The following is a 24,797-nucleotide window of genomic DNA, read 5'->3' as shown; positions in this document are numbered from 1 at the left end:
ATCACATTTCCAAAGTTAGCACTTAAAATGTAGAAATTTGGCCTAGATAGCTGAAAAAAATACCATTTCCTGAAGGTGTTCTATTTTTTCCATTATGAGTTGCTGACTCAGGTGAAATAATACAATGTGTGGCACTTATGGATCAAGCCTCCTTTCAAAAAGGACCCAGTCTTCTTTAGTGATGTTCTTACTTTTCTTTTGTGTCCTCTCTCTTTTTTACCATGTTTGTGTGCATGATACACCTCATGTGTAAATATTCCAAGTATTTGAAGTGTCTCTGTTCTAAATCAATAATTTTAATACCTCGCAGAATATCCTCCCTTTTGGTTTGGAGTACAGCAGGTCTTCAACAAAGCAAACTTATACAACAATTTACAGTGTTCAAAAATACAGCTTCTGATGAAGACCAGGACCTTTTTTTTTTTCTTTTTCATAATATGATTAGGGTTTCTACCTTTCTGTTTGCCAGGATAAGAAGCTGTACATTTCAACTAGTCAAAATATCTAAGTCACAGTGGCTGATGTGAACTGCCTAATTTCTGACAGGAGATTTTCCACATCAAAATAGAATTACAGCAACTGCAGTCTTAGTGTAGCCCACCTGTAGTGCTAAAGAGTATAACCCTCTCAAAATGAAAGATATTGTCTTGGAAACGAGACTGATATTTGAAGTTAAAATGTCTTAAGAGTAGGAAAATGGAGTCAATTTGCATAATTAATTTCCCAAAAGCTTTGCTCCTTGAAGAATTCTCAGTCTTTCTAGCAGCATGATAAATATTTTCAAATTTTACTATAGTATCTGCAATTAATTAGTTTCCTTTCTGTTACTTTCTCTGTATAGTGCCAGCAGTGGATGTCAGGTTTATAAATGACAGATGTTATAAAGACCCACAAAAAGTGGGTTAAGAGATGCACACTCCTTGCTCCAAAAGACTCTGATGTCCTAGTCAGGGATCTTGATATATGCATCCTGGGAAAACACTAGCTTCCCTTTTAGGTTTTGGATTTTTTTAATTTCAGCATGGAGGGACAATCCTTTTGTCAACTGGACAAAGGCAGTGGATGAGAGGGAGAAGAGTGTAAAAGTATTTTCAAAGATGCTGATCACAGAACTAAGTTTTCCTTTTTTTCCTATCAAAACTGTTCATGGGTTTCCCAAGGGAAGAAATGAGTTTTCTAGAGCACCAGACCATGGTAAAAGACAGGTGTATTGCCTTCAGCCCTGGGCAAGGCTGTGCAGCTCTGCTGTGGCCTACCAAGACCAAAGGAAGGATACTGTCAGTGACAGCCAGGTTTCCATAAAAAATACACCCCAAAAGCTGAGTTTGCAGAAGCAGACAGATTCCAAACACTAACTGTTAGTGAGGGAATGTTATCAAGAGGGATTGCTCCTGTGAGTTTCAGCAAGGATCAGTGCCTGATCCAGCTATTCATTCTTTTGTTCTAGTCCTTGAAGTATAGCTACAACCCTTGCCTTAGAACTTGCCTGTGGCAGAAAGTTTGGAAGAATGGCCAATGGAGAAGGCAAGACAGTCAGATAAAGCTCTCTAAATTACCCTGCATTCATTAGTGCTCCACTGTCTTCAGGTACCAAAGCATAGTATTGCAGGTTATGGAGTGCCCTGAAAAATTTGTTTCTGGATAGATTTAGGAGTCAGCTTACTTCAACATGAGATCAACAAAACAAAATGTGTTACATTTCTGCAACGAAATAAATGATGTGGCATAGTGTTGAAGGTGAATGTTAGGCTTGATAACTTTGAGTAAAATGCAAGTCCCATTTCTAGCATTGACTTGGAAAAAGCAGCGACAACACAGAGAAACTGATAAATTATTCCATTGTTGAGGGAAGTAATGAGAGATGGAATTAAGTCTGTTTTATTGTAATGACAGCTGCAAAGTGCTTTTAATAAAATATTCAGGGACTTCCAGAAGGAAAACTTTGGAGCATATAAGGGTTGATCAGTAAGACAAGTGAAAAACCCACAATAGTAATGAAACACTGATGGGTTTTTTGTTTTGTTTTTTGTTTTGTTTTGTTTTGTTTTTAAGTGAGAGATAATTAAATGTCCTAGGGATATAATTTCTTAAAATTATTTTAATTGTTTAAAATTTTATTTAATTTACATTTTTAAATTTAAAAGAAAAAAACAAACTGCAACAAAAAAACCTAAAGAAATTATGAATTCTCTTCACCTTTTGCTAGCTTCAAATTAAGTCTTAAAAACAGTTGCTGTAAGACAAGAACACTGAAGAAATTATTTTCCATGTAGTCCTTCAATAACCTGATAACATCAGCCTGCTCAATACTTACCAGCAATAAAAAAATTAACTACTAAGGCAAAGATTATCTAGGTTGAATACTTGCAAAAAGTAGCTAGTGGGATCATAACATACATTGGGCACATTGGGAGATTGCTGGATGTCTTGCACTGAGATGTTTTGGGACCAAGGTGTGTGTTACAAGGGTTTGTCTTTCTTCTTATATATGAGGAACCCACCACTGAGTTGTCAATAGAACCTCCTAGGTGTATTTTTAAATAAATGTATGACGAGATGAAGTACTTGTTTTTCATTAAATAAAATTTGGCCTGGGTAAGACTATCCTGCTTTTGCTTCCTTGGCAATTTGTGGACATAACTTGCCTTGCGCTCTTCCTCTCACAGGTTTATTCCTCAGGCATGGTCCACCTGCAGTGTCACCTGTGGAGTAGGCAGCCAGATGCGGCTTGTGAAATGTCAGGTGCTCCTCTCTTTCTCTCAGTCTGTGGCTGATCTGCCCATCGATGAATGTGAAGGTCCCAAACCTGTGTCTCAGAGAGCCTGTTACAGTGGTCCCTGCAGTGGAGACACAGCTGAACACACCCCAGAGGGGACTCGGCTTTTGTATGGCAGCTTGCAGGAGTCTGATGAGCTCTACGACTGGGAATATGAAGGCTTTACAGAGTGCTCAGAGTCCTGTGGAGGAGGTAGGTGCAAAATGTTTCTGTGCTAGATTTGCTTTCCTTCTTCAAGTGTGTGCTTGGCACTTAATACCCATAGACACGTTACTTTGCTATGGCTAGTTAGAATCATGGAATCATTTAGGAAGAAAATAAAACTTTATGATTGTTGAATCCATACATATTTGAATAGGCATGGATAAGAAATTTAGAAAATCCCAGGTCTTCCATTTCTGTGGTCAGACTATCACTGAGAGTGCTTAATTTATCATATATTTCTGTTTTCTCTATCAGGTGAATACCCTAAGGCAATCACAAAAAAAGTAAAATGTTGAAGGGGTCTGGTAGTGCATGCTAATAATTGCATAACATTTTTAGCCCTTATCTCCTGGTTTGCTCCATAAAAATATGTAGAAGTAAATTGTCCTCCCATAGCAGATGAAATAAATAATTGATATTTTAAAGTCTTATCCATTCCCTAACTCCTATCAATAAGGGACATCAGCTGCAATCCCAGTGCAAAAGTAAATTTATGGCAAAAATGACGCTAATGATATGGTTGTATAAAACGAGCAGACTTGGCAATTGTAGCTGATCAAAGTTAATCAGGTTCTCAGGTTGCATGTACTATAGACCATTAACACACATTTCCAATATCCATTTTTCCCCCATCATTTTATCTAACTAGTTCTGAGAAATACATCCAGTCCAGTATTTTTTAAATCAAACCTACATTTGTCCAGCTCTTGTCGTTTTACTTTACAACTTTCAGGCAATTTAAGAATGGATTCGTATAGAAAAATACAAAATATGTACTGTAGAACTGAAAACAACTCAGCATTTTATGAGATAATAATCTGTACGGATTCACTGGTAATCAGTTACAGTCTTGAAAACCACAATTAGCAGAAAATAATGGAAAGTTTTTCTGTGCTTACTTTTGGCTTGCTGATGGTGGTCAATGTTTAGAGCAGTTCACAGCTGTAAGACCATTGACACTTTTGACTTATTTCCTACCCGCCAAAAAAAAAAAAAAGAAGTTACACTACTGTATGCTAAGTGGTGACAAACACTGATGTTACAGGAGTGTATGTCATGTGTTGAGGTTACTGGTGAGCAGTAACAATTTATCACACTTTTGACTACCAAAACCTGAACTATTCCTAGAAATATCCTCTTGAAATGAATTAATTTCTTGAAATATAGAGATTGTGTTTGTATTTTTCAAATGTAACTCACAGAGACTGATTTTTAGGAGGCATTTTTCTTTATAAACTTAATTTCTTTCAATTGTCAGCAAAAAATTTAGTCAAGATTGCTTTTTGTCTGACACAAACTCCAAACTTTCCAGATTAGCAGATGCTAAATCAGGTATTTTTGTAGCCATAGGTACAAGACTGATCAAACTAATTTCATTGGTTTTAGAGTCCTGGGAGAAGAAACTGGATAGATGCAGAAGTAACCTTTCACCTCCCAGAAGCAGCAACCAGAAGGAATGAGTTAGTTATACAGTCTGTTGATGGTGGCTTCATTTCCCAGAGCTGTCATCAAATATCATGTAACAATGATTCTATTCTGGTAGATATAAACACAAAAATTCTCATTTGATGGTGTTTTGAAAGTGAACTTAAACAGACTAGATTCACATCCCGCCATTACACGTTTTTGTACTGTGATTTCCTATTGAGAACTGATTTCTTTTTTTTCCAAGGAAAGCAATTTTAAACCAGACAGCTTTTGTTCTAATAATATTGTGCAGTAAATAATTGAATTTTAATTCAATTACTTGGCAAATGAACGTCCCTGAAATTCATGTACCTATTTTAATTATCTCTGTGGAACTTCTGATTTATGATCAAAAGTTTTTATATTCTCTAAATGTTCAATGACTCATCCTAATTTAAAGCTTATAACTATTTTACACATTGACTTATCAAAAATAGAGGGATAGTTGTTATCATTATGCTGAGACACACTAATGTGAGATTACAGAGGAAGCTGAAAAAAGTCATTCTGAACACATTTTTACTGTTCTTACTGGTGGAGGAAGCCAGATTTTTTTTTTGTTTTGTTTGAGGTTTTTTGTTTGTTTTTCTGTGTGTGTGTCTTTTGTTGTTGTTGTTGTTGTTTTTGTTTGTTTGTTTGGTTTGGTTTGGTTTGTTTTGGTTTGGTTTGATTTGGTTTGGTTTGGTTTGGTTTGGTTTGGTTTGGTTTGGTTTTTTGCTTCCTGGCACAAGCTATTAATGCCAAAAGTTTTCCATAAATATTCTAGCAACCATATCCAGACAGGAACATTTTTCTTTGATACCTGTGCTGTCAGGCAGATTACTGGTCCTACCAGGACCTTTTAAAGATAAAAAGAAATTTTAATAGACAAAATGCCTATAGTATGGACAAGAATTGTTGGAATTTCAATCAGAGATGACTTAGATGAGAGAAATAAGCATGAGGAATAAACTTACTGGGAGGTTTTGGGAGATTTAGGGCTGGCTGGATCCTGAAAATTGAAGAACAGTAGTATAGGAACTTGGTTATATGAATTTGATAACATGAAACCATCAGTATGAGAAACGGAGCAAAGATTGAATTCAAGGCCTCACAGTCATCACTTTTCATTGAAACAGACAATGGAAAAGTGTTAAATTGATAATAATTGGTCAAGAGATCATTAGTGACACACTTTCAGGAGAAACTGAAGCTGTGGAAATACACTCAGATCAAAAAATTTTATCTGAGAAGGCCATACAGAAGGTGAGTGAGCTGTATGCCTAGCAAACAGAAACATGTCAAACAGCATGTGGCAGGAATCAGTGGTTTCTTTCCACAGAGTTTGCAAAAATACTTTCATGGTTTCCATACCTCTGGATCAGCAGTCCTTATTTCCTGGCTTCATCAAATTGGTCGTGATGTCTGGCCTGCACAGTTGTTCCATGCAAAATAGAGACCAGTAATTTGAGCATAGTACCATTTCCTATCAGGTAGAGAACCACCTCTGTTTTTCAGCCAAGAGCATTCCATTCTGGAGAAACCATATGCCTGTGTTTGCTGCACATACAATATGATTACATGCTCAACAGAAAAATGATTGAGCTAGAAAAATAATTAACATGACAGAGCATTGAACATCTTGTTCACACATATATGTTTTGTAAGGTTCTTCTCCTAGATATAAATCACTACCATTTGTTCTATCTTTTCAATAGGCCACCATTTTTACAATTTTTTATTAAGTCTTTTGAGAGATGACTTGAATAGCAAAATTGAGAATATGGGGCAACTTTGTAAAGAAGGAAACCCCCAACAGCATTGGCTGCTACAGGGACTTTGGTAATTTTGATGTTGGTGTCCATGTCCAAAACTGTCAAATTTCTTTCTTTGTTTTCAGTATCTGGGATACAGGACACACATAACATTGTCTTGTGTCATAGCCATGACCTTAATAGGCTTACACATATAGCAGCCAAAAAAAATGGTTAACAAGCCTCTTTTCTGGAGGCTGAAGCCCACACTGAGATTAAGGCAAATGAATCTGTGAATAATGTCAGGAATACAGGAGTTGTGATCAGCTATGTAGCACTTTGGTCTTCTTGAAGTATATAAAATCATTTTTTTGCCTAATGATATGTGCTCCGGCATTAGAAACACCAAAAGAAATTGTTATCTCTGTGACACTGTTTTTGGGATCTTTAAGGTCTTAGAAGACTTTGTTTTGGTTTGGCTTTTTTCCCCTTCACATTAGTATCTTTTAAAAAACTGTGAGATGTTTTGGAAAAGTGTTGTTTTTGAAACTGTGATGCAATTGTTGGGAGTTCAGCTAATACTTTCCTAACTCAGCACACAGGAATGAATGTAAAAAGCATACTTTCATCGTATTTGAATCACTGTGGATTAGATTCTCAGGAAGTTTAGGCCACTTATTATCCTCAGACCCCTCTCAGACCTCTTTTATCCATGGGGAAATAGATATTTTCTAATCCAGTCATCTTCCATGTGGCATGTAATGTTGCAATTCCTGATGTTCGAGCTTTCTAACCTTGTGATCCAAAAAGCCAGTGATACCCCTAGTCATAGGAAAAGTGAGAGCAACTGGTATTCCATAGACCACATAATGACTTTTGGATTTAACAGGGAATTTCTGAGTTAAACCATAATAACCAAATCTTCCAGTTTCTCTCTGTCCCAACAGCTACTGTTCTTTCCCAGCTCTCTCTAGCCTGTTCTTTCCCAGCTCTCAGATATACTCTGCATGTTTGTGTCTTTAGTTTGAGTGCAGGCCCATGGATGCAGAAGAATAAACTGAGAACAGCTGAATTGTCTAGCCACCTTTTACTTTGCTTTTGCATGTGTAGAAGTCATACTGTTGGTTAAATATAGCATATGAAAGCTTTGGCCATCTTCACACCTTAGCTTGCTTGGCCTGAAAAATAAAGTGCCTCATTGCACTTTATGCAAAATGAAAAAATAAGAGAACTGGACAATTTTCTGTCCAGGGAGATGAGCAGTGAATGAACCCATGGACTATTCACTGCAGTACTGAGAAACCTTTCAGAGAGGCTGAAAGCAATGGCAAGTCTACACTGGGGCTGCAGCCCCAGAGCTGCCAGCCTGAGGCTGCATGTCACCAGGTGCTGCAGCCCTGACCTGGGCTGCCCCTGCAGGGACGGAGAGCTGCCTGTGACCATTATTTGTTGTGTGCAGGTGTCCAGGAGGCTGTGGTGACCTGTCTGAACAAACAAACTAGGGAGATTGCAGATGAAACCCTCTGTGTTAGCAGCCGTCGTCCTCCACAGCTGCTGAAGGCCTGTAGCCTGGACCCCTGCCCTCCAAGGTAGGCATAATTTTAAGTGACCCCAAACGCTTTTGCCTTTCAGTCTGGAGGCACACCCTCAAGCATGCCTTTCTTAGACTGCAGGGGCATACATCCGCTTCCTGCCACAGCTATATTGGCTAGGAAGTACAAAGCAGCAGTAAGACCAAAAGGCGAACTTCAGACTGTTTGCCTCTGCCAAGTCCTTCAAGCAGACAGTTTATGGATTGGCTTAACTTTACCCAGAGTTTTGTCAAGTTTAAAGAGACTTCTCCAACCTCCCCTCTCAGAAAAGGTTTTGCAGAACCTGCTTGTCCCTGGCCTCAGGCAGTTTCCACAAGCATGACCAGATGAAAGCAGGTCTTTCTCTACAGAGATTCACAACTGCACCCTCGACAACAGAAAATAGCTGTTACGACATTCTTATGTTTTATTTAAATAGGGCCTGTCAAGTCTGTAAGATGTACTGTATACATATTGTCTTTTTTTCCCAGATGTACACAGGTGCATTCACTCAATTGTGGCACTGCAGCAGATTTTAAATACATTGATGTATAACTTTGGACTATTTAAAACACTCAGTACTGTCCAGGTGGTAGATATACCTTAGAGCATTTATTGATGATGTATGTATGATTTATAAGACAACAGGCGACAGAGAGGTATGTTGTCATGAATAAAAGTAGATTTGGGATATGCAGAGAAGGTCCACATTAAAAATCAAAGACAGCCAGCATGAAATGACAATAAGGACATAAGGATACAAATAACGGTTTGGTTGGTAATCAGGATTTTGAATTTGTGACAAGTAGAGATAAATAGATTAAAATTTCTTTACCAGAGCATTACAAGTATTGCTTATGAGGATACTGCGACCCTGACTTTATTAAATAGTTTTTATTACTGGTAATAACACACAAATATTATATAAATATATGAATATTACTTTGTAGGTGGAACTCTTAGGTGGTAATTCATAGGTAGAAGCATCACTGCTGCTGTGAGTGCATTGTAGAAGATTGATCAACCACCAATTCTGATATGAAAAAGTAGCACTCAGTAGTTAAGAAAAAACAAACACACTCATGCAGGCCAGTGTTTATGTGACTTCTGTTACAAAAGTTATCTGAGCTGTTGCATGAATGCTCCCTGAATTATTCTGCGTGATTATCCATAGTGCTGTGGTAACCTTAGTACTGGAGTGGAGCTAATTTAAAGTAACCATAGGGATACATTTCCCTCCATGAGTTACAAGAGGATCACCCTGTAGGTGAGAATCAGCCTGTGAAGCAGAAGGAGATTGATGCAGAGGGGGCAGACTAAGCAGCTTTAATCGACCCCTAGGGCTGCAACTGAGAAGAGGGGAAATTACTCTCTCCCCTGTATATACAACTTCTCTCCTGAAGCCCCCTCAGTCTGGAGGAAATTGCCTGTCTGCAGGCCCAGGATGAAGAACAGCATATATTCTGCAAAATGGTTCCTCTGGGCAGAGCAAATAGGCCTGCAGACTGCAGGCAGCATGGCTGTCTAATAGAAAGAGAGGCAACAAGGCAAGTTGATGTGTCTCCCAGGCAGACTGTGATAGGATAATTACCTTATTTCATTCAAGTTTTGTTTCTGAAGTGCTACACCTACCAATGTCACTGTGTTAATACAATGGTATATTAATGAAACAGGTAGTATATAAAAGTCTTTGCTTTATAATCATTATTTACAGCCACTTTAATACCTTTTTTAAAAAGGAAAAATAAAGGATTATTTGTTTAAATTAGGATTTTCTCCTTATTCAAATCATCAGATTCTTCAAAATTCTAATTTAAGAAATTTTGATCTGGGACTCTGATGGAAATTTAGGCTAAAATCATGTCCTTATGTATGCTGATGAAGGCATTTCTACCCACTGACATGTCCAAGAATTATAATATGCTGTGGCTGTGAACTTTGATCTCTTCGACAGGAGTTTCCAAAATCTGTGAGCCATTGATACTTCCCAGAGCTCTTGCTGATGACTTATAGAGAGAGCTGGCTGGTCTCATAATGTTGGCTCTTCACTCTGTTTTCCAGCTGCTTAAGTGTGTTAACAGAAGCTAAAATAATAAAAACCACTTTCCTAAAATATTCTTGATATGTAAGTGACTGCTGGAGCATGCAGTTGTTGTGAGTAGAGGAGGCATTCCATTGAAAAGGCAACTGAGATGGTGATGAATGTCTTGGTAGGCGAGGAAATACTGTCCACAGCATCAAGAAAAGTCTGAGAAGTCTTGCCTAGGAGAATAAAAATTCTCTCCTAATACATTTAGAGAAATTATTCCAGAGATATTTCTTAAACCTAAACATCCCAACATGCTTAGAATTTAATGCTTATGTCTAAAATTTAGTTAAAGATCTTGCTTAGCTGTAGAGGGAGAACATTTAAATGTTAGAACTTCAGAACTTAATGTTCTTCTGCTACAAACATTTTTGGTTACTTGTGAGGCTACTCTGTAACCTCTCAAAGGTTTAGTGGTGTGAGCTGTGAACAATTGTTTTAGCTGTTTTACTACAGATAAACAAAAGCACTGAAAAACAAAATTTCATCAGCCTTTCTGAAGGGTCAGAAGGCATGGACCTCAAGAACGATATTGTAGAAGTAGTAGGCGAAGAGTAGTTTCATTCTGGTTTTGAACCATCTTTTTTTTTCTTTTGGACACTTTAGAAGAATGATACTAAAAGGATCTATACTGTTACTCTTCATTTTGCTCCTTACTGAAAATAGATGTGGGTAGACTAGAAAACTTCATTGCTCACTTAATACTTGAAATCAACCTATGGTGTCACCATATCAATTCTTATTTGCCCTGGTCTGTCTTGGGACAGAATATGGTAAAACAATATACTGGCAATATATTTGACATTTATGAAAACACTGAGAGTTGATGGTGCTTGTACAGCAGTTGAGAATGCTTTGAAATTTTCTTTGGAATTCCGGCTTAATATCTTAGGCCATTACTATTCTGAATTCATTGAAGAGAGACAAAAAATAAAGCAGAGAAATCTGTCTTCAGATATTCACAGCAGTATGGAGTCAGAAAAATCCCATACTTAAAATTCTTATGGAAGAAAGATTAAGAATCAGGAAGAGCTGCCCACAAAAATTTGGAAGATTTCCTCCACATTCAAATCCCAACTAAGTCTCCTGGGGTTTCATATTTTGTTGAGAGATTTTTGCTTATTGCTTCAAGAACAATAGCAGAAAAAGAGTCCAGAGTATTTTCTTTTGGAAAATGGTGTAAAAAAATATCCCATTTTGAACAGAATTAAGAAAATGTGAAACACTGCAGAGCTGATTGCTAAGTTGGGAGCTAATAACGGACTTTCAATAGAATAGTTACTGTGTAAAATTTGTTGTCATTAACTTAGTTTAATATTCCTAGAAAACAGATATAGCTTGTTTAGATGTTCTAGAAGAGCCAGCATGCTTTCTACAGGAAGGAGAGGAATGAAGACTAGGACAATTTTAATTCAGTCATTCAGTTACTTAATTTGTATCAGTCAAGCTGTACTACTTGAAGAATTACATAACAAACATTGAAAAGAGCACAGTCTTCCAAAAGTAAACTCAGAATAGCAGTTCAATGTCAAGAAATTTCTTCTCTACATGAAAAAACAAAAGGGAACATCACTTGGTTTTGCTAATTTCTATGTTTGTATTCTAAATTACCAAAAAAACAATTTGAAGAACCCTGTTTCAATGTTAGCTTGGCTGTTTTCAACAACAAAATTACTCACATCCAAAATGTTTCTTTTCCTCAGCCTCCACAGCCCTAATTACAGGGGCAGTCATCATCTAATCAGATATAATTGCTCTTGTTTATAAAAGCAACAGCATGAGCACCTCATGGTGTGCCAACAAGCTCTACCAAAGGGGTGAAAGAGACTGCTGCAACTCTGTTATTAATTATAACTGCTCAATAATTTGGTCAATGTGTGTCAAAAAGATTTGGTAAACATGTATGGAGTAGTGAAGAGAGAATCAAAGCAATGAAATCCAGATGGCTGAAAATGGAGGAAATTGCAGGCAAGTTTTACAGCTTTGTTCATGAATATTTTCAAAACTGAACTTTTATTTCTGTGCAACAAACAACAGCTGAATCCCACAAAATGGAAAACAAAAAAAAAAAAGAAGAAATAAAAACAGATGGTTCTAGGAATAGCGCACAATTTCAGTCCAGCACTCACCCTTTACCACTTCAAACCTCTGTGGTTTGCAAGAAAAGATAGGAAACCATCTGAGTGGTTCTGATACCTGACCACAAAGGTGGTTGCCTGAGTTAGTCTGGGCTCTACCTCATTGCATAGTTTGTTTCTTTTCTCTTTTCTTCTGTGTCACCTTGATTCATGTTTTTGTGATTAACCACCTGTTTTTATTTTAATGTTTATTTGGTAAATGTGGTATTGCCATCTGTTTTGCTCTATTTCCCAGGTAAAATTAAACTAAAAAGCATAAAAAAGTCAACAAGTTTTTCAATGCATTAGATTGGTGATAGATCAGACTTAGTGTAAGGCATTTTCCCATCAACAGTCTGAAATTAATTCAATATGTGTGAAAGGGCCAGAGCTTTCTCTAATCCATTAAAGGTGACCTGTGTGTGGAAGGGTGTAAATGCAGATGTGTTTTGCATTGGCAGGGTGAAATATTAGAGCATCTCTATCTAGTTAATGAAAATGGTTAAAAGGTCTGTAAGTCATTATGTCTACAGATACTGTACTATACCCTTACTGGCAGGGGTTACCAGTTCTTGTTATTGTCAAGAACTATCAGTTCTTGCAGTTTGGGTTTTTTTCAGAGTTGTAAGTTGGAATAAGCATTAATGAGGCAAAGATGGTATTACTGTCTCTTTGTGACACAGACAGATTTTCAAATCCTCAGAAACAAGTGACATATTTTTTTAAATGGGACGTATTTAGGTCTATTTTTAGCTGAAGTGCATTGAGAATATCTTTGAGAACCTCTTAAGATGTAGCCCACAGAGCCTCCTGGGAATCACAGAACACATCTTGGAACTGTGGAGGAAGAGGTTGGAAAGTCAGACATTAGAAAGAATATGCTGTCACACATGGTAGATTCACCCTTATTTGAAGCATTTAGTTTGACAAATGTCTTAGACAGAACTCATGGACTTGATGAGGGAATCATAAGGTGATTTATTCCCTAGCTTTACTATGCTAAACACAGACCTATACAGGGATGTCTAAACAAGCTGCCCTCCCTAGGTGTCTCTGTTATGGTCTTATCTGCTATACCTGCATGTCTACCCCCACTACTGTAATATCACCCTGGCCTTAAAACATATTTATCTGTGACCTAAAAACGTTTCTTTTCTTTCCCCTTGTCTACAATATAATCTGCTTTGCAGCCTTTCTGGCTCTCAAGACATTTGTCCAAGATGTGTCTGACAGTCTTCCTTTCTCTTCTCTCTGGTTGTTCTCTCTGACTCCTCAGTGTCCTTTGCTCAGCTACAGTTACATGAAGTCCCCAGGGAGACCCTTTTCAGCCATGCATGTCACATCAAAATTTGAAGCAAAGCCACTTGCAATTTGGAGGGTCTGAGGTGCTCTGGAGTCTCCATCACACCCTGCCTCCAGCTCTTCTAGTCTAAAATTTCAAAGGTCTTCTCCAGCCACTTTGCTTTTTTAAATAATATGGTTCCTTCATTAGACAGGATTACATTAAGAGACATTGTCCTTCATTTCAGCTTGTATTCCCATCAGATCACTATCTTCACAAAATATTAGAGTGCAATTACAATTGTTCTTTAGTAATTTATACCATATATGCTTCTTACTTTTAGTGATGAATCACACTTCTTTTTCAGGATAATATATAGCTAGATAGATTAATTTCCTCTACACAGATCTCCAGCTCACTGATTTCTCCAAGTTAGTACACCCTAGTGTTGAAACAATCTTGCCATGCCCTAACGCATTTTTGTTATAGCTTGGTTTGGGATGAGTATTAGCTTTAACTCATGCTAGGGACTTATTGAGTTCCTCTGCAGAGGAATGGACTTACTCTTCTCTTTTTTCCTGGCACAGTCAATTTTGTGGGTTTCATCACTTTAGTGCAGTCCACTTCTCCTAACCCTTCTCTTCACTTATGCCAGAATTTAGGATTTACTGTCACCTGATATTTTTCACTATTTTGAGCAAATACCATCTCACTCCAGTGTTTCATATGACAGCTCATACTCCTCATTTATCTCTTTGTTTATTCTCAATCTTCTTGAGTATTAATTTACTGCCTGAGCAGCAGGATTTTGTTCCCCAAAGAAGCTTTCCCAACAGCAGCAAAAAAATAATGACTGTCCTTTTGTGCCAAATATGAAGTCGAATATTTTGTACCAAAATGAGGAGGACTAACTTTTTCACTTTAGCGTTAGCATATGAAACAAGATACAGGGTCTTATAAACAGTTGATTTTTCAGTGCATCTACACTTTCTTTAAAAAGGGGTAAAATTAACAACACCATTATATCTTCCGCTTACAGTATTGCTGGAGTAATTTACAGGAGTCTGAGGAATACCCAGTACTTTCAACCAATAAACCTTTATGGATTAAAATATATGTTTAAAAAATGGCCCTAATCCTTGAAAATATATTGTACAATTCTGTAACATAGTTTATCATCAGAAAGATTCACACATGAAATAAATGGCGAAGGTGCTCTCACTTGCATTCAGTTTGGAGTGAATTAAGTACCTGTTAAAAGAGTCAGACTGATTAAATTATGAATTCTCTATCTGCTAAGTAGGTCTGTCACATCTCCAGAAGCACAGCAAGACCTGTTTATGTCCATGAAATTGCCATCTTCCATGTGCAATTACCCATTAGAGGATGTATTGTATATTCTGACCAGCTGTTAGTAGGTCTTAGTCATTAACTGCTTTGGGAGACACTTCAAGCACTTACACAGAGGTCTACACATTTAATTACCACACAACTAATCCACAGATTTGTAATACTGTAACTATATTGTGTGGCAGTGTGTTTGTTTGTTTGTTTGTTTGTTTAATTATAATGCTTAATGCTTAATGTTCCTATCTGAACAAATGTTTTCAGGTGGATCAGAAAAGTTCATACCCCTTCCCACAAGGAAGCAAACAGTATTGTCTTAAGTCATTATTTTCTGCAAGATCTAAGAAGCCAGTTTCTCACTCAGGAGAATTTGGAGAAGTGTGTTAAGTTGCCATTCCGTGGTATGTGAATTCTGCACACAAATCTATGTAGATATAGCAAGTAGGATGGAGATAGGTTGTACGGCAATACCTTTAAGTTTGCCTATATCATAACTTTTATGATACCAACACCTTGAGTAGAATTTTTCCTTACGTTGATTCAGAATCACTTGATACTTCCATGAATCTGACTATGTTAATATAGTTGTTTTTGAGGGTTTGTGGCTATAACATGAGTTTAGAGCCTCCCTACTCTAAGTAAGGAGCACCTATATGTTTGGGTCTTTATGAAGAAAAGCATATTTTAATGCAGAAGAGTGAGTGAGCTACTAAATATATTTTTGATCACAGTTTCAAGATCTCAAAATACAAAGTAAAAATGAATAGAATCATAGAATGCCTTGGGAAAGACCTTAAAGATCATTTATTTCAAACATCCTTGCCATGGGCAGGGTCACCTTCCACTAGACCAAGTTGCTCAGAGTCCCATCCAACCTGATCTTGAATACCTGCAGGGATGGGGCATCCTCAGTTTCTCTGGAAAATCTGTGCTGGTGTCTCACCACCCTCACAGTAAAGAATTTCTTCCTAATGTCTAATCTAAACCTACTCTCATTCCCCCTTGTCCTGTCACTACATGCTCTTGTAAACAGTCTCTCTCCATCTTTCTTGTAGGCCCTCTTCAGTTTCTTGGAAGGCTGTGATTAGGTCACCCCAAAGCCTTCTCTTCTCCAAGATAAACAGTCCCAGTTCTCTCAGCCTTTCTTCATGGGAGAAATTTTGCATTCCTCCAATCATCTTCGTGTCCTCCTCTGGACTGTCTCCAGCACGTCCATGTCTTTCCTGTGCTCGGCACCCCAGAACTGGATGCAGCACTGCAGGCAGAATCTCAGAAGAGCAGAGGGGCAGAATCCCCTCCCTGGCCCTCCTGCCCACACAAAGTCATCTCTGCTTTGGATGCAGCCCAGGACATATTTGGCTTTCTGGGCTGCACATTCATGGCTGGGTCATGTCCAGCCTTTCCTCAACAGCACCCCCAAGTCCTTCTCAGCAGGGCTGCTCTCATCTGTTCTTCCCCCAGGCTGTGTTGGCACCAGGAGTTGCCCTGACACAGGTGCATGAGATTCCCATGGACCAATATTTTGGTCTTTTCCAGGTCTCTCATCATAAATACAAAATATAAAATTCAATGTAGAACACTGATTCTGGATGCACCCTTGGAACAAAATTCTTGTACTGCCTTTTAAACAGTATGCTGCCAGAAGGACATAGAAGTGAACTCAAAGCAGAACATAAAGAAATGTAAGCAGACATTGTGAGTTTCCTGAGTTCAATCACAATGCCTTATAGTTGTATAGATATATTCTTAAGTTCTACTGTTCTGCCTTTCCACTGCTAAAAAAACTAGAGGAACACGGTGTGTGCCTGATTTTAAGAGACAGTCTGTTTGTATCTTCTGCCCTGATGAAATAGCTCAGGAACAGTTAGTTCATCCTGTTGAAAATCTTATCCCTGTAATGCTGTCAACCAGGTCAGCAGGAAGCTCATCTGCTGTTTTTGTGGCAGTACTGCTCGTTAAACTTGGACTTGCTAGAGAATTACTGAAACCCTGTCACTGTTATCTGAACAGTCTTTCATTCATGAATATGCTTGCTTTGTCCATTCAATCTAGGGACATTTTTACATCTTTCTTGTCCTTATCATTACAGCAAAGGCTTCTTTAGATTTAGGGAGAGTATTGCTACTCTTTGGTACAATATCACATGGCTCGTGAATATTGATCTTAGAATTTGTGGAGTCAGGCTTTTTGTATATTATTTCTGTGCCATCTACATCCATTTCCAACTATATAATTTTTTAAAGTTTAGTTTTAGAAAGAATTTCAGATAAAAAATTGTCAGTTCACTGCACATCTTTCTCACCTTTCTTTCTTTGTCTTCTGGTATCTATAAGGTTGTTGATGTCTTCCTCAAAAATAGCTGCATTTTTTAATATTTTCCATTTGATGTAAAGAAAGGTCTAAAGAAAAGGTGTTGGCTTATGACATAGTCCTGCATGGAAAGCACCAGTGTGAAAAAAGCTGGGGAGCTTTCAACATAAAGCAGCTCTGTCAACGGCAGCAGGGTCTGTCTGTTGTGATTAAGCCCAGATGGGAGCTCAGCACCACAAAGCTTTTCACTCACCCCCTCACACCTCAGTGGAATGGAAAAGAGAATCAAAATTAATATTTGTAGGCTGGGAGAAGAAGGGTTTAATAATTGAAACATAAATAACATAATTATAGTAGAGAATGAGAATGAGAATGAGAATGAGAATGAGAATGAGAATGAGAATGAGAATGAGAATGAGAATGAGAATGAGAATGAGAATGAGAGTGAGAATGGGAGAAAAGCAAATAAGGAAGAACAAGAGATGCACAATACTATTTCTCACCTTCTCACCATTGCTCAGCCTCATCTCTACATCCCAAACAACCCACCCTTCCTGGTAACTTCTCCAGTTTATATATGAGGCATGACATGCTGCAGTGTCCAGTATCCATTTGGCCACTTTGGGTCACCTGTCCTGGCTATGCTCCTTCATGGAGTTTGTTTGGGTTTTTTTCTGATCCTTCTCATTGGCAGAGAACAACACATAAAATGAAGTCCTTAACTTAATATAAACACTACCTCACAGCAAACAAAATATCAGTATGTTATCAACATTATTCTCACACTGAATCTGACCAACTATAGAGAAGAAATTAACTCTACCTGAGCAGAAAGCAGGATATTTTTTCCTTTGCTTCTTTGCAAAAGAATAATGTAGAATGAGCTGCAAAATTTATTTCAAAAATTAGTGGTTCTTGTATTGCTTCAGTGTAGGTTTAGGGCATATTAGCTCAAACTCACCCTGATGTAGTTCCCATCATGTTTCTTCCACTGACTCGTTCAGCTTCTGCCATCTCCTGTTGCAAGTTCAGTTTGTGTAATTTGCATTCTATACTTCAAACCTCCCAATATTATTTCTTAACTGGCTTTTCACCTTTACACCGATTTACTCTTTTCCTTACCTGTTTACTCTTTCATTCTTGAAAGGCCTACCAAGGATCTACTTTTCTATCTCACATAATATTTTAAACAACATCCTTGTAACAAGTTTCTGCTTTAAGCATAAACCCAAATCTAAACTGGTATTCATTTATCTTTTCAAACCTAACCTGGTCTGTGTAGTTTATTAAAGACAGACAGTGGTATCAATCATCTCAATGCTGCAGTTACCAACCAGAATAGAAGTCTTGTGTGAGGCACTTTTCAGTACTCAGTATATATGCTACTCCCTTGAACAAGTTCTCTGCCAAACCTGTATCTGCAAAAGTCCCCTGCAAGACCCACTGCACAACCTCCCATTGTTCAAAATGTTGAAAGAGAAACACAAACTCTCTTTTCTGTCCTGCCTGAATAGTTGATGTTCACCAGCTCTGACTCAAGAGACAGCAAGATTTTTTTAAAGTGCAGAACATTATAAATACTTCTTGAAGCATGCCATAAGGTTACTCTAGCAATCAGAATTGTCAGTTGTACAGCTGCTGAATATTCCTTTTACCCTCTGTACTTCTCTGACTTTTCAGTTCCTTCTCTATGTTCCTCTGTTTGGCTTTGTTATATAAATACTGGCTTCCTGCCACAATCAGCTATAATGAGCTGCAATGTTAATTGATATCAGTAACTTTACAGTGTGCAGGCCATTTCTGTCACCTACCAGAGCACTTTCATTGTGCCTTTGATCTGCTTATGTGTGTTGTCTGCATATCTTTAATGGACTTCCTTCACTTTAAGGAAGATACTTTTTAAAGAAAGCACCTCATTCTCCCTTGTGCCTGACAGTCCCCTGAAACCTTTCCTGCCTGTTCGGTTCCCTTGTCACAGTGGCAATACTGTGCAATGGATACTGTACAGTGGATTTTGTCAGGCTGACACTGAACAACTCTAAGTATGAATTGTTTTTCTGCTTTTGCTGGTGATGATTTTAAAGTACTTTGCATTTTCATATTTTTTGTTTTATAATGAGCATTAATCTTTTCAGAGCTTAGTTAAATCTCACTTTTCTTCTGAGGTGTGTGTATACCATATGTGTACTTGCAATATTTGCTCTAGTACAAACTGAACCACAGCAGAAGGGAGATCACTTCCTAGAGAGCTCAGATCTGTATTTGAACACAAGGGCTAAGGTCTTTGCTCTCATTCTTCATTTCAAAGGAGCAGTCAGATTTTACTGTGAGTAATTTAAAATCTGGGTGAAAAATCACTTGTAGTGTGCCACTTTCTTTGAGGCTTTCTTTGATTATAAAGTCAAGAACTGATGAGGGAGTTCTCATCTCAGTCCTGTAGCTTTATTGCAAGAAAATATGCTACCCAAACAGAGTGGATGGTATCTCTTCCTGCTTTTCAGAGCGTAAGATCACATTCTGACATGATATTAAAATGTGATACTGAGCATATTTACTCAACCAAATAGATATCTGTTAAATGAGCCTCAAGAAAGCCTTTCACACCTGAAATAGGAAACTTTGCCACAAACGCTGTTCCAGGTTTGTAAGGGAAAAGGAAGGGAGGAGATAGTTGGGCTGTAAGCAGCCTTCTCAGTCTTCACAGCCAAATGGAGAATGAAAGGGTTGACAGAAGACGAGAGGAAGCCAGTATTGATATAATATGTGATTTACTCAGCCTGTTATATGCACATATAAATGCCTGCCTCACAGCCCTTGTGCACTGAGGAATGTCTTTATGCAAGCAGGTGTCAGATGTTAAGTCAGATGCTTCCACACTGATGAATGTTTATATTAGAAATTAAAAAATTCTTTTTGTATCACTTTCATATTGTTTAGCCACATAAAAATGACAATAATTTCCTTTTTTTTTTTTTTTTGTACTAGCTTGGGAGGTCTTTTTCTAGGAAATTGTTTACTTCTCCTGTGCAATGTTCAATTGTCATGGCAGTGGTGGAAGGGACCCTGTCAGCATTAAACCACATCCCTAGATAATTTTCTTATAACACCTAACAGCTTAGAATGATTTGGGGTTTACCATATATGTTGTGCATATGGGAACTAATCCAAAGTTGTCACCTACATAGCACTTTGGCTCAAGAATATAAGTTCTACCTACATCATTTACTTTTTCCAGACTGCTTATGGGGTTTGAGAGAGTGTTTCGTTCTGAAGGCTTATAGCCCTGCTGGGGAAACAGCTAATTCTAGCAGCTTGTCTTTCAATGAGTAACTGCTTACTAGCCAGTGACACTTTCTGTTCTCTCTAGCTAGCAGAAGTATTGTCTGATCTCCAGTTCTTGTGGCAATGAGAGGGACATTTCAAAACTGAGGTAACAGTGCATTATTGTCCCTGTTGTTATTTGTGACACAGTAATGCCTTGAGGCTCCTGTCAAGCTGAGACTCCCATTGTGCTAGCTGGTGGAAAAAGGCAGAATAAGATAACATCTCTGTTGTACCTAAGCAGGCAGCATGGACAAAGCTCAGGGGAAAAAAAAAACAACGAAAAAAAAAACAAAACAAAACAAAAAAAATGAAGTATTGCTGTGCTTTTGTGAATATGAAGTTGAGAAGTTGAGACACAGGTGGGAGAATGGTATGATCCAGCCCAGTGCTTTGGACTCAAAGGGAATATGCCCATACTCACAGGGTAGCCTGTGTTTCAGCAGTTCTGGTGTCACTCACCTCTGGAGTTCAACAAAGAACCAGGAACAAGATCGTGCTCTCTTGATTATCCAGTTCTGCACCTGAACTGGAGCACAATATGATATTGATGCCTTTTTTCTTCTACTGAAAGAAAGAAGGAAAGTTCCTTTCTAATTAAAAATTAGATGTTCAGGACTTTATAGGTTTACAGGTTCATGTCACATGTTGGAATTTTTTTTAAACAGCCTCAAGATGATAACAAATAGCCAAGTTTAATTCAAAGACCACAGGAAAAATTTTTGTTAACTATGTCAAGATCATTTCCCTATTACAAATGGCATAGTTAAACTAGTTTTTGGGAGAATCACTAACAATTTTAGATTTACATTAATAGTATGGAATAATTGTCCTGTGGTGGTAACCAGGTTTTTCAGATTTTTGAGCTTTTTTTGGCCATTGGAGATTCAAAGTTTTCCTGTGAGTATTTACATTTTAAAATGCACCGTCTATAATAATGGCAGAAACTGTTAGTTGACGTGGAATTAAGCATATGCATAAGCATTCCTTAGATAAGTCTAATTTATTTAATGAGAATGTTTCAGAAAATAGCAATTATTGTTCCTTTATCAATTAGACTTGTAATTCATAAAAGTGGTGGTAGATGAGATTGTTAGACTTATTCATAATATATATTGGCTGATAAATTCCCCAAGTGATGATTTCCTGTTTATAATATCTGTCCATTACTAATTCACTTTGTTAGTTTCTAGAATGCAAGAAATTCAGTGTTTTGGTTTGCTGGGGTTTTCATTAAATTTTGTCTGTTTTTTAAACTACACCCTTCCCTTATCATTGTGTGTAAGAGAAACTAAAGGAAAACCATTGCCTTAAGCAGTCAGGTCTGGTACTTCTGAAATTATTTCAGAAACTAAGTCTGCCTATCTTCTTGTGTGACCAACTCTAAAAAAAACTATTAAGATATACTTATGGAAGAAGGAAGTCATTCTTTCAGAAAGTTAAGTTTTTGTGATCAGTTTTGGTTTTGAAATTTTGATACTTGAAATAAGTTGTATTTTCAGACCATCCTCTGCTCCCAATATATTTCCAGTAGAAACCTCTTTTCATCCATGTTCATTTGGAAAATGTTCACATATGTGTGACACATGTGATATGTGTAACAGGGATACATGTATTACTGATACATATATTTATTTCAACACATCCAGCCCTATGAATTGCCTTTCCTCTTACATTCCTCTTTGCTAGCCATTCCTAAGTGTCTCAGTGGTTTTGAATTAATATAGTTTTTGTTCAGTCAGTTCAAATATTCAGTATAATTTATGTATATCAGTAGAGTTAGGTATCTATATCCTGCAGAGGATGAAAACATTTTGAAATCTGCTTTATATTAAATACAGTTGTTGAAATATTTTTAAAGTCTAGTTTGTGCTTACATACATAATCTCTACTATATTTAGGAGGTGGAGATGGACAACTGGTGAACAAGTAGACCTAGAGCTAGGACAAACCAAACGTTTAGGAGCATAGATGCATCAAAGTCCTACTGTATGATGAGGCTAAAAATACTTTGTTTTTCTGTTACCACATTAGTACAGGTTTGGGCAGTAGTGAAGAAGAAAGGAGAAGGGGTAAAATGTATGTTTTGGACCAAAACTATGCAATTCTTTCACCAGGCTCTGAAAAGTAATATGGGAAGTACCAAACAGATGACTTTCAGCTGTTCTATAAACCAGCAAGTACGTAGATTGTTCCTAAAGTCTGTGCCTTAACACCAGCCACAGTCAGCTTATGAAGATACCAGTTCCACTTGCGAAAGGTTCCTTTAGCTTGATTCTGTAACTACTGCATTCACCCTTTAAAGTATAAGATTCTTTCCTACTTGAATTTTAATTCTGGTATTGACAGGTGCCTGTAGGACATTATATATATATAATTATTATTTCCAACAGTACAAGTACTCTAGAAACCAATTGGTAACTTTAATAGAATAATATTAATTCAAAGTGTATGGGTTCGGTTAATTGCACATCTCTATTCCCTACTCCACTTTACAAGTCTCCTCTACTCTTCATTCTTTACTTTCCATCTGTGAAAGCCCATAAAAGTCACTTGGGACTATGAAAGTACTAGGGTAAGAGGTATTTGACCTCAGAGTTCGTGAGCTCCTCAAAGGAAACTCCTCTTTAATGCAGCTGGAAAGAATTCTGAAAAAAATCAATGTTAATTATGAGTAGGGCAATTGATGCAACCTGCAACACTCAGAAATTTCAAACACTGGAAAAACAAGTCCTTTCTCTTTATGGAAACATAGCATTTCTTTCTGGAAGAAGAAACAGACACCCTCTTCTGAAGAAGACAAGATGTCCAAAGGGTTTATGTGGCTTGCTAGCCACTGAGATGTGAATTGCCAACAGAAATATTTTGCACTTATACCAATAACAAACAAAATGTTGCTGGAGGCAACAGTTACTCCCAGCACTTGAAAAAAGGAAACTCTGGCAACTAACCATGTATTAAAATAGATTCTGAAGTTAAAAAATGCCTTCTTTTCACCACCTACTCAAATGTCTTATTTTAGATTGTGCCAAAACTGAAGAGTAGATGATATTCCCATTAATTCTGACAATTTCATGGGAAAATCTGAGAAGACCTCTCCCCCCGGATCATTCATATGGAGAACATGCTCCAGCTTAGCTTAACTGGCTGCCATATGTCACTCCTATTCCACTGATAAATAGCTCCGAGTACATGTGTACAGATTAGTGTCCTTCAGTGTATTATGGCCCAGAAAGTGACCACGGGAACTTCTAAATAAGTATGAAAAATGCATTTCTTATTAGAAAGGGTTAAACAGATTGTTGTCATTGCTACTAACAGAACAAGGAATATTGTCTAAAAGCAAACTACACCATCATTAGTGCTTACAGTGAGGCTCAGAATGCATCCTTTTATAAAAGCAGAGAATGTCACCAGCAAATGGAGCACAGCGGGGGAGAAATTTGGTTCCTTTGGTCCATTAGCATATCATCTAGGGAGGAAAAAAAATTCTTATGTGCTAGCTGTTTAAATTTATTGAGGGTGTTACTTTAAAATTGTTCAAAAAACAACTTTAGAAAACAGAAAGTGGTTAGATTTGTTCCATGATTGTAGGATGGCACAATCTTAAATGGTTATTTGAGTAATATGTTTGCTAACATAAAATGTTTTACATGCACCAAGCTATTTCCATTGACTGCAGATCACAGAGCGTCAGAGTGGTATTTCTCTGCTTCTTCCACAAAAACTGCTTCATTCTGCTGACATGCTTCATAACTTTTCTTCATTGTCTGCCTCCGTCTTGTTTGGAGCCTGGGGGTATCCTCCTTCATAATCACTTCCTTTAAGCTTCAGCCTGGATTTGCTTTCTTCAAAAATGGGTTATCTGAGCCTTCCTTTTCATGAGTTTTTAATTTACTCCCTCAGTAATCAGTTTCAATAATGCCATGCTGGAAAGGAAGCTATTTTTCAGATTTAGAAAACATGGTACTATCTGGCTTTCATGCTTTCATTTTGGATGTGTATCCAGGTCAGTTTGCATGAATTTGTTGGGGAGGCTATTTTCTTGTATTTTCATTCTAGAACAGCATATAAGGCTGGGTTTTTTGTGTATATATTTCTACATATCTCTGAAGTGCTTTCTAGCTGGCACATGAGTGGAAAGCCTAGTATTTCAAACATTTTTTAAATTCTGTGTTAAGCTGACAGAATTAGGGGTTGTACAGTTCAAATAGCAGAAATCTGAACACTGAAAATACAGTTTTCAACAATTCTGTTGATGCAGGATTTACATGGATCTTCAGAGATCTAGTTTAGTGACAGGTGTTAATCCACCCCTGCTTTCCCATTGCATCACTCATATCCTTAGTACCTCCTATCTCAACAGCACAGAAAATTCAGTTACAAATACCAAAGAAATTTGTGTTCAGTATTTCAGTTTTACATTATTTTAATTATACTTTTGTTAATATCTTCCTCTATTTTTTGCTTACGATAGGGGGAGAATACCAGTTAATTAAATCCACTGTATTTTGGAATACATTGTCCATACTCCTACAGACCAAAAAAAAATGCTACTGTAGGACACAAAACATTTCCTGTGA

General features: G+C 37.4%; 1 protein-coding gene across 1 annotated transcript in view; it reads left to right on the top strand.

Annotated features, from left to right (window-relative positions):
• The window catches only part of ADAMTSL1 (ADAMTS like 1), a 385,383-nt gene that overhangs the window by 313,551 nt on the left and 47,035 nt on the right, over positions 1–24,797 (top strand). The window contains exons 15-16 of the mRNA XM_062513020.1: positions 2,667–2,968; positions 7,640–7,769. Coding sequence (XP_062369004.1) covers positions 2,667–2,968; positions 7,640–7,769 — 432 coding nt within the window. The remainder of the gene's footprint in view (positions 1–2,666; positions 2,969–7,639; positions 7,770–24,797) is intronic.

The sequence above is a fragment of the Cinclus cinclus genome, chromosome Z (assembly GCF_963662255.1).
Source record: "Cinclus cinclus chromosome Z, bCinCin1.1, whole genome shotgun sequence".
Lineage (NCBI taxonomy): Eukaryota > Metazoa > Chordata > Aves > Passeriformes > Cinclidae > Cinclus > Cinclus cinclus.
This window is presented reverse-complemented; position numbering and strand designations above follow the sequence as displayed.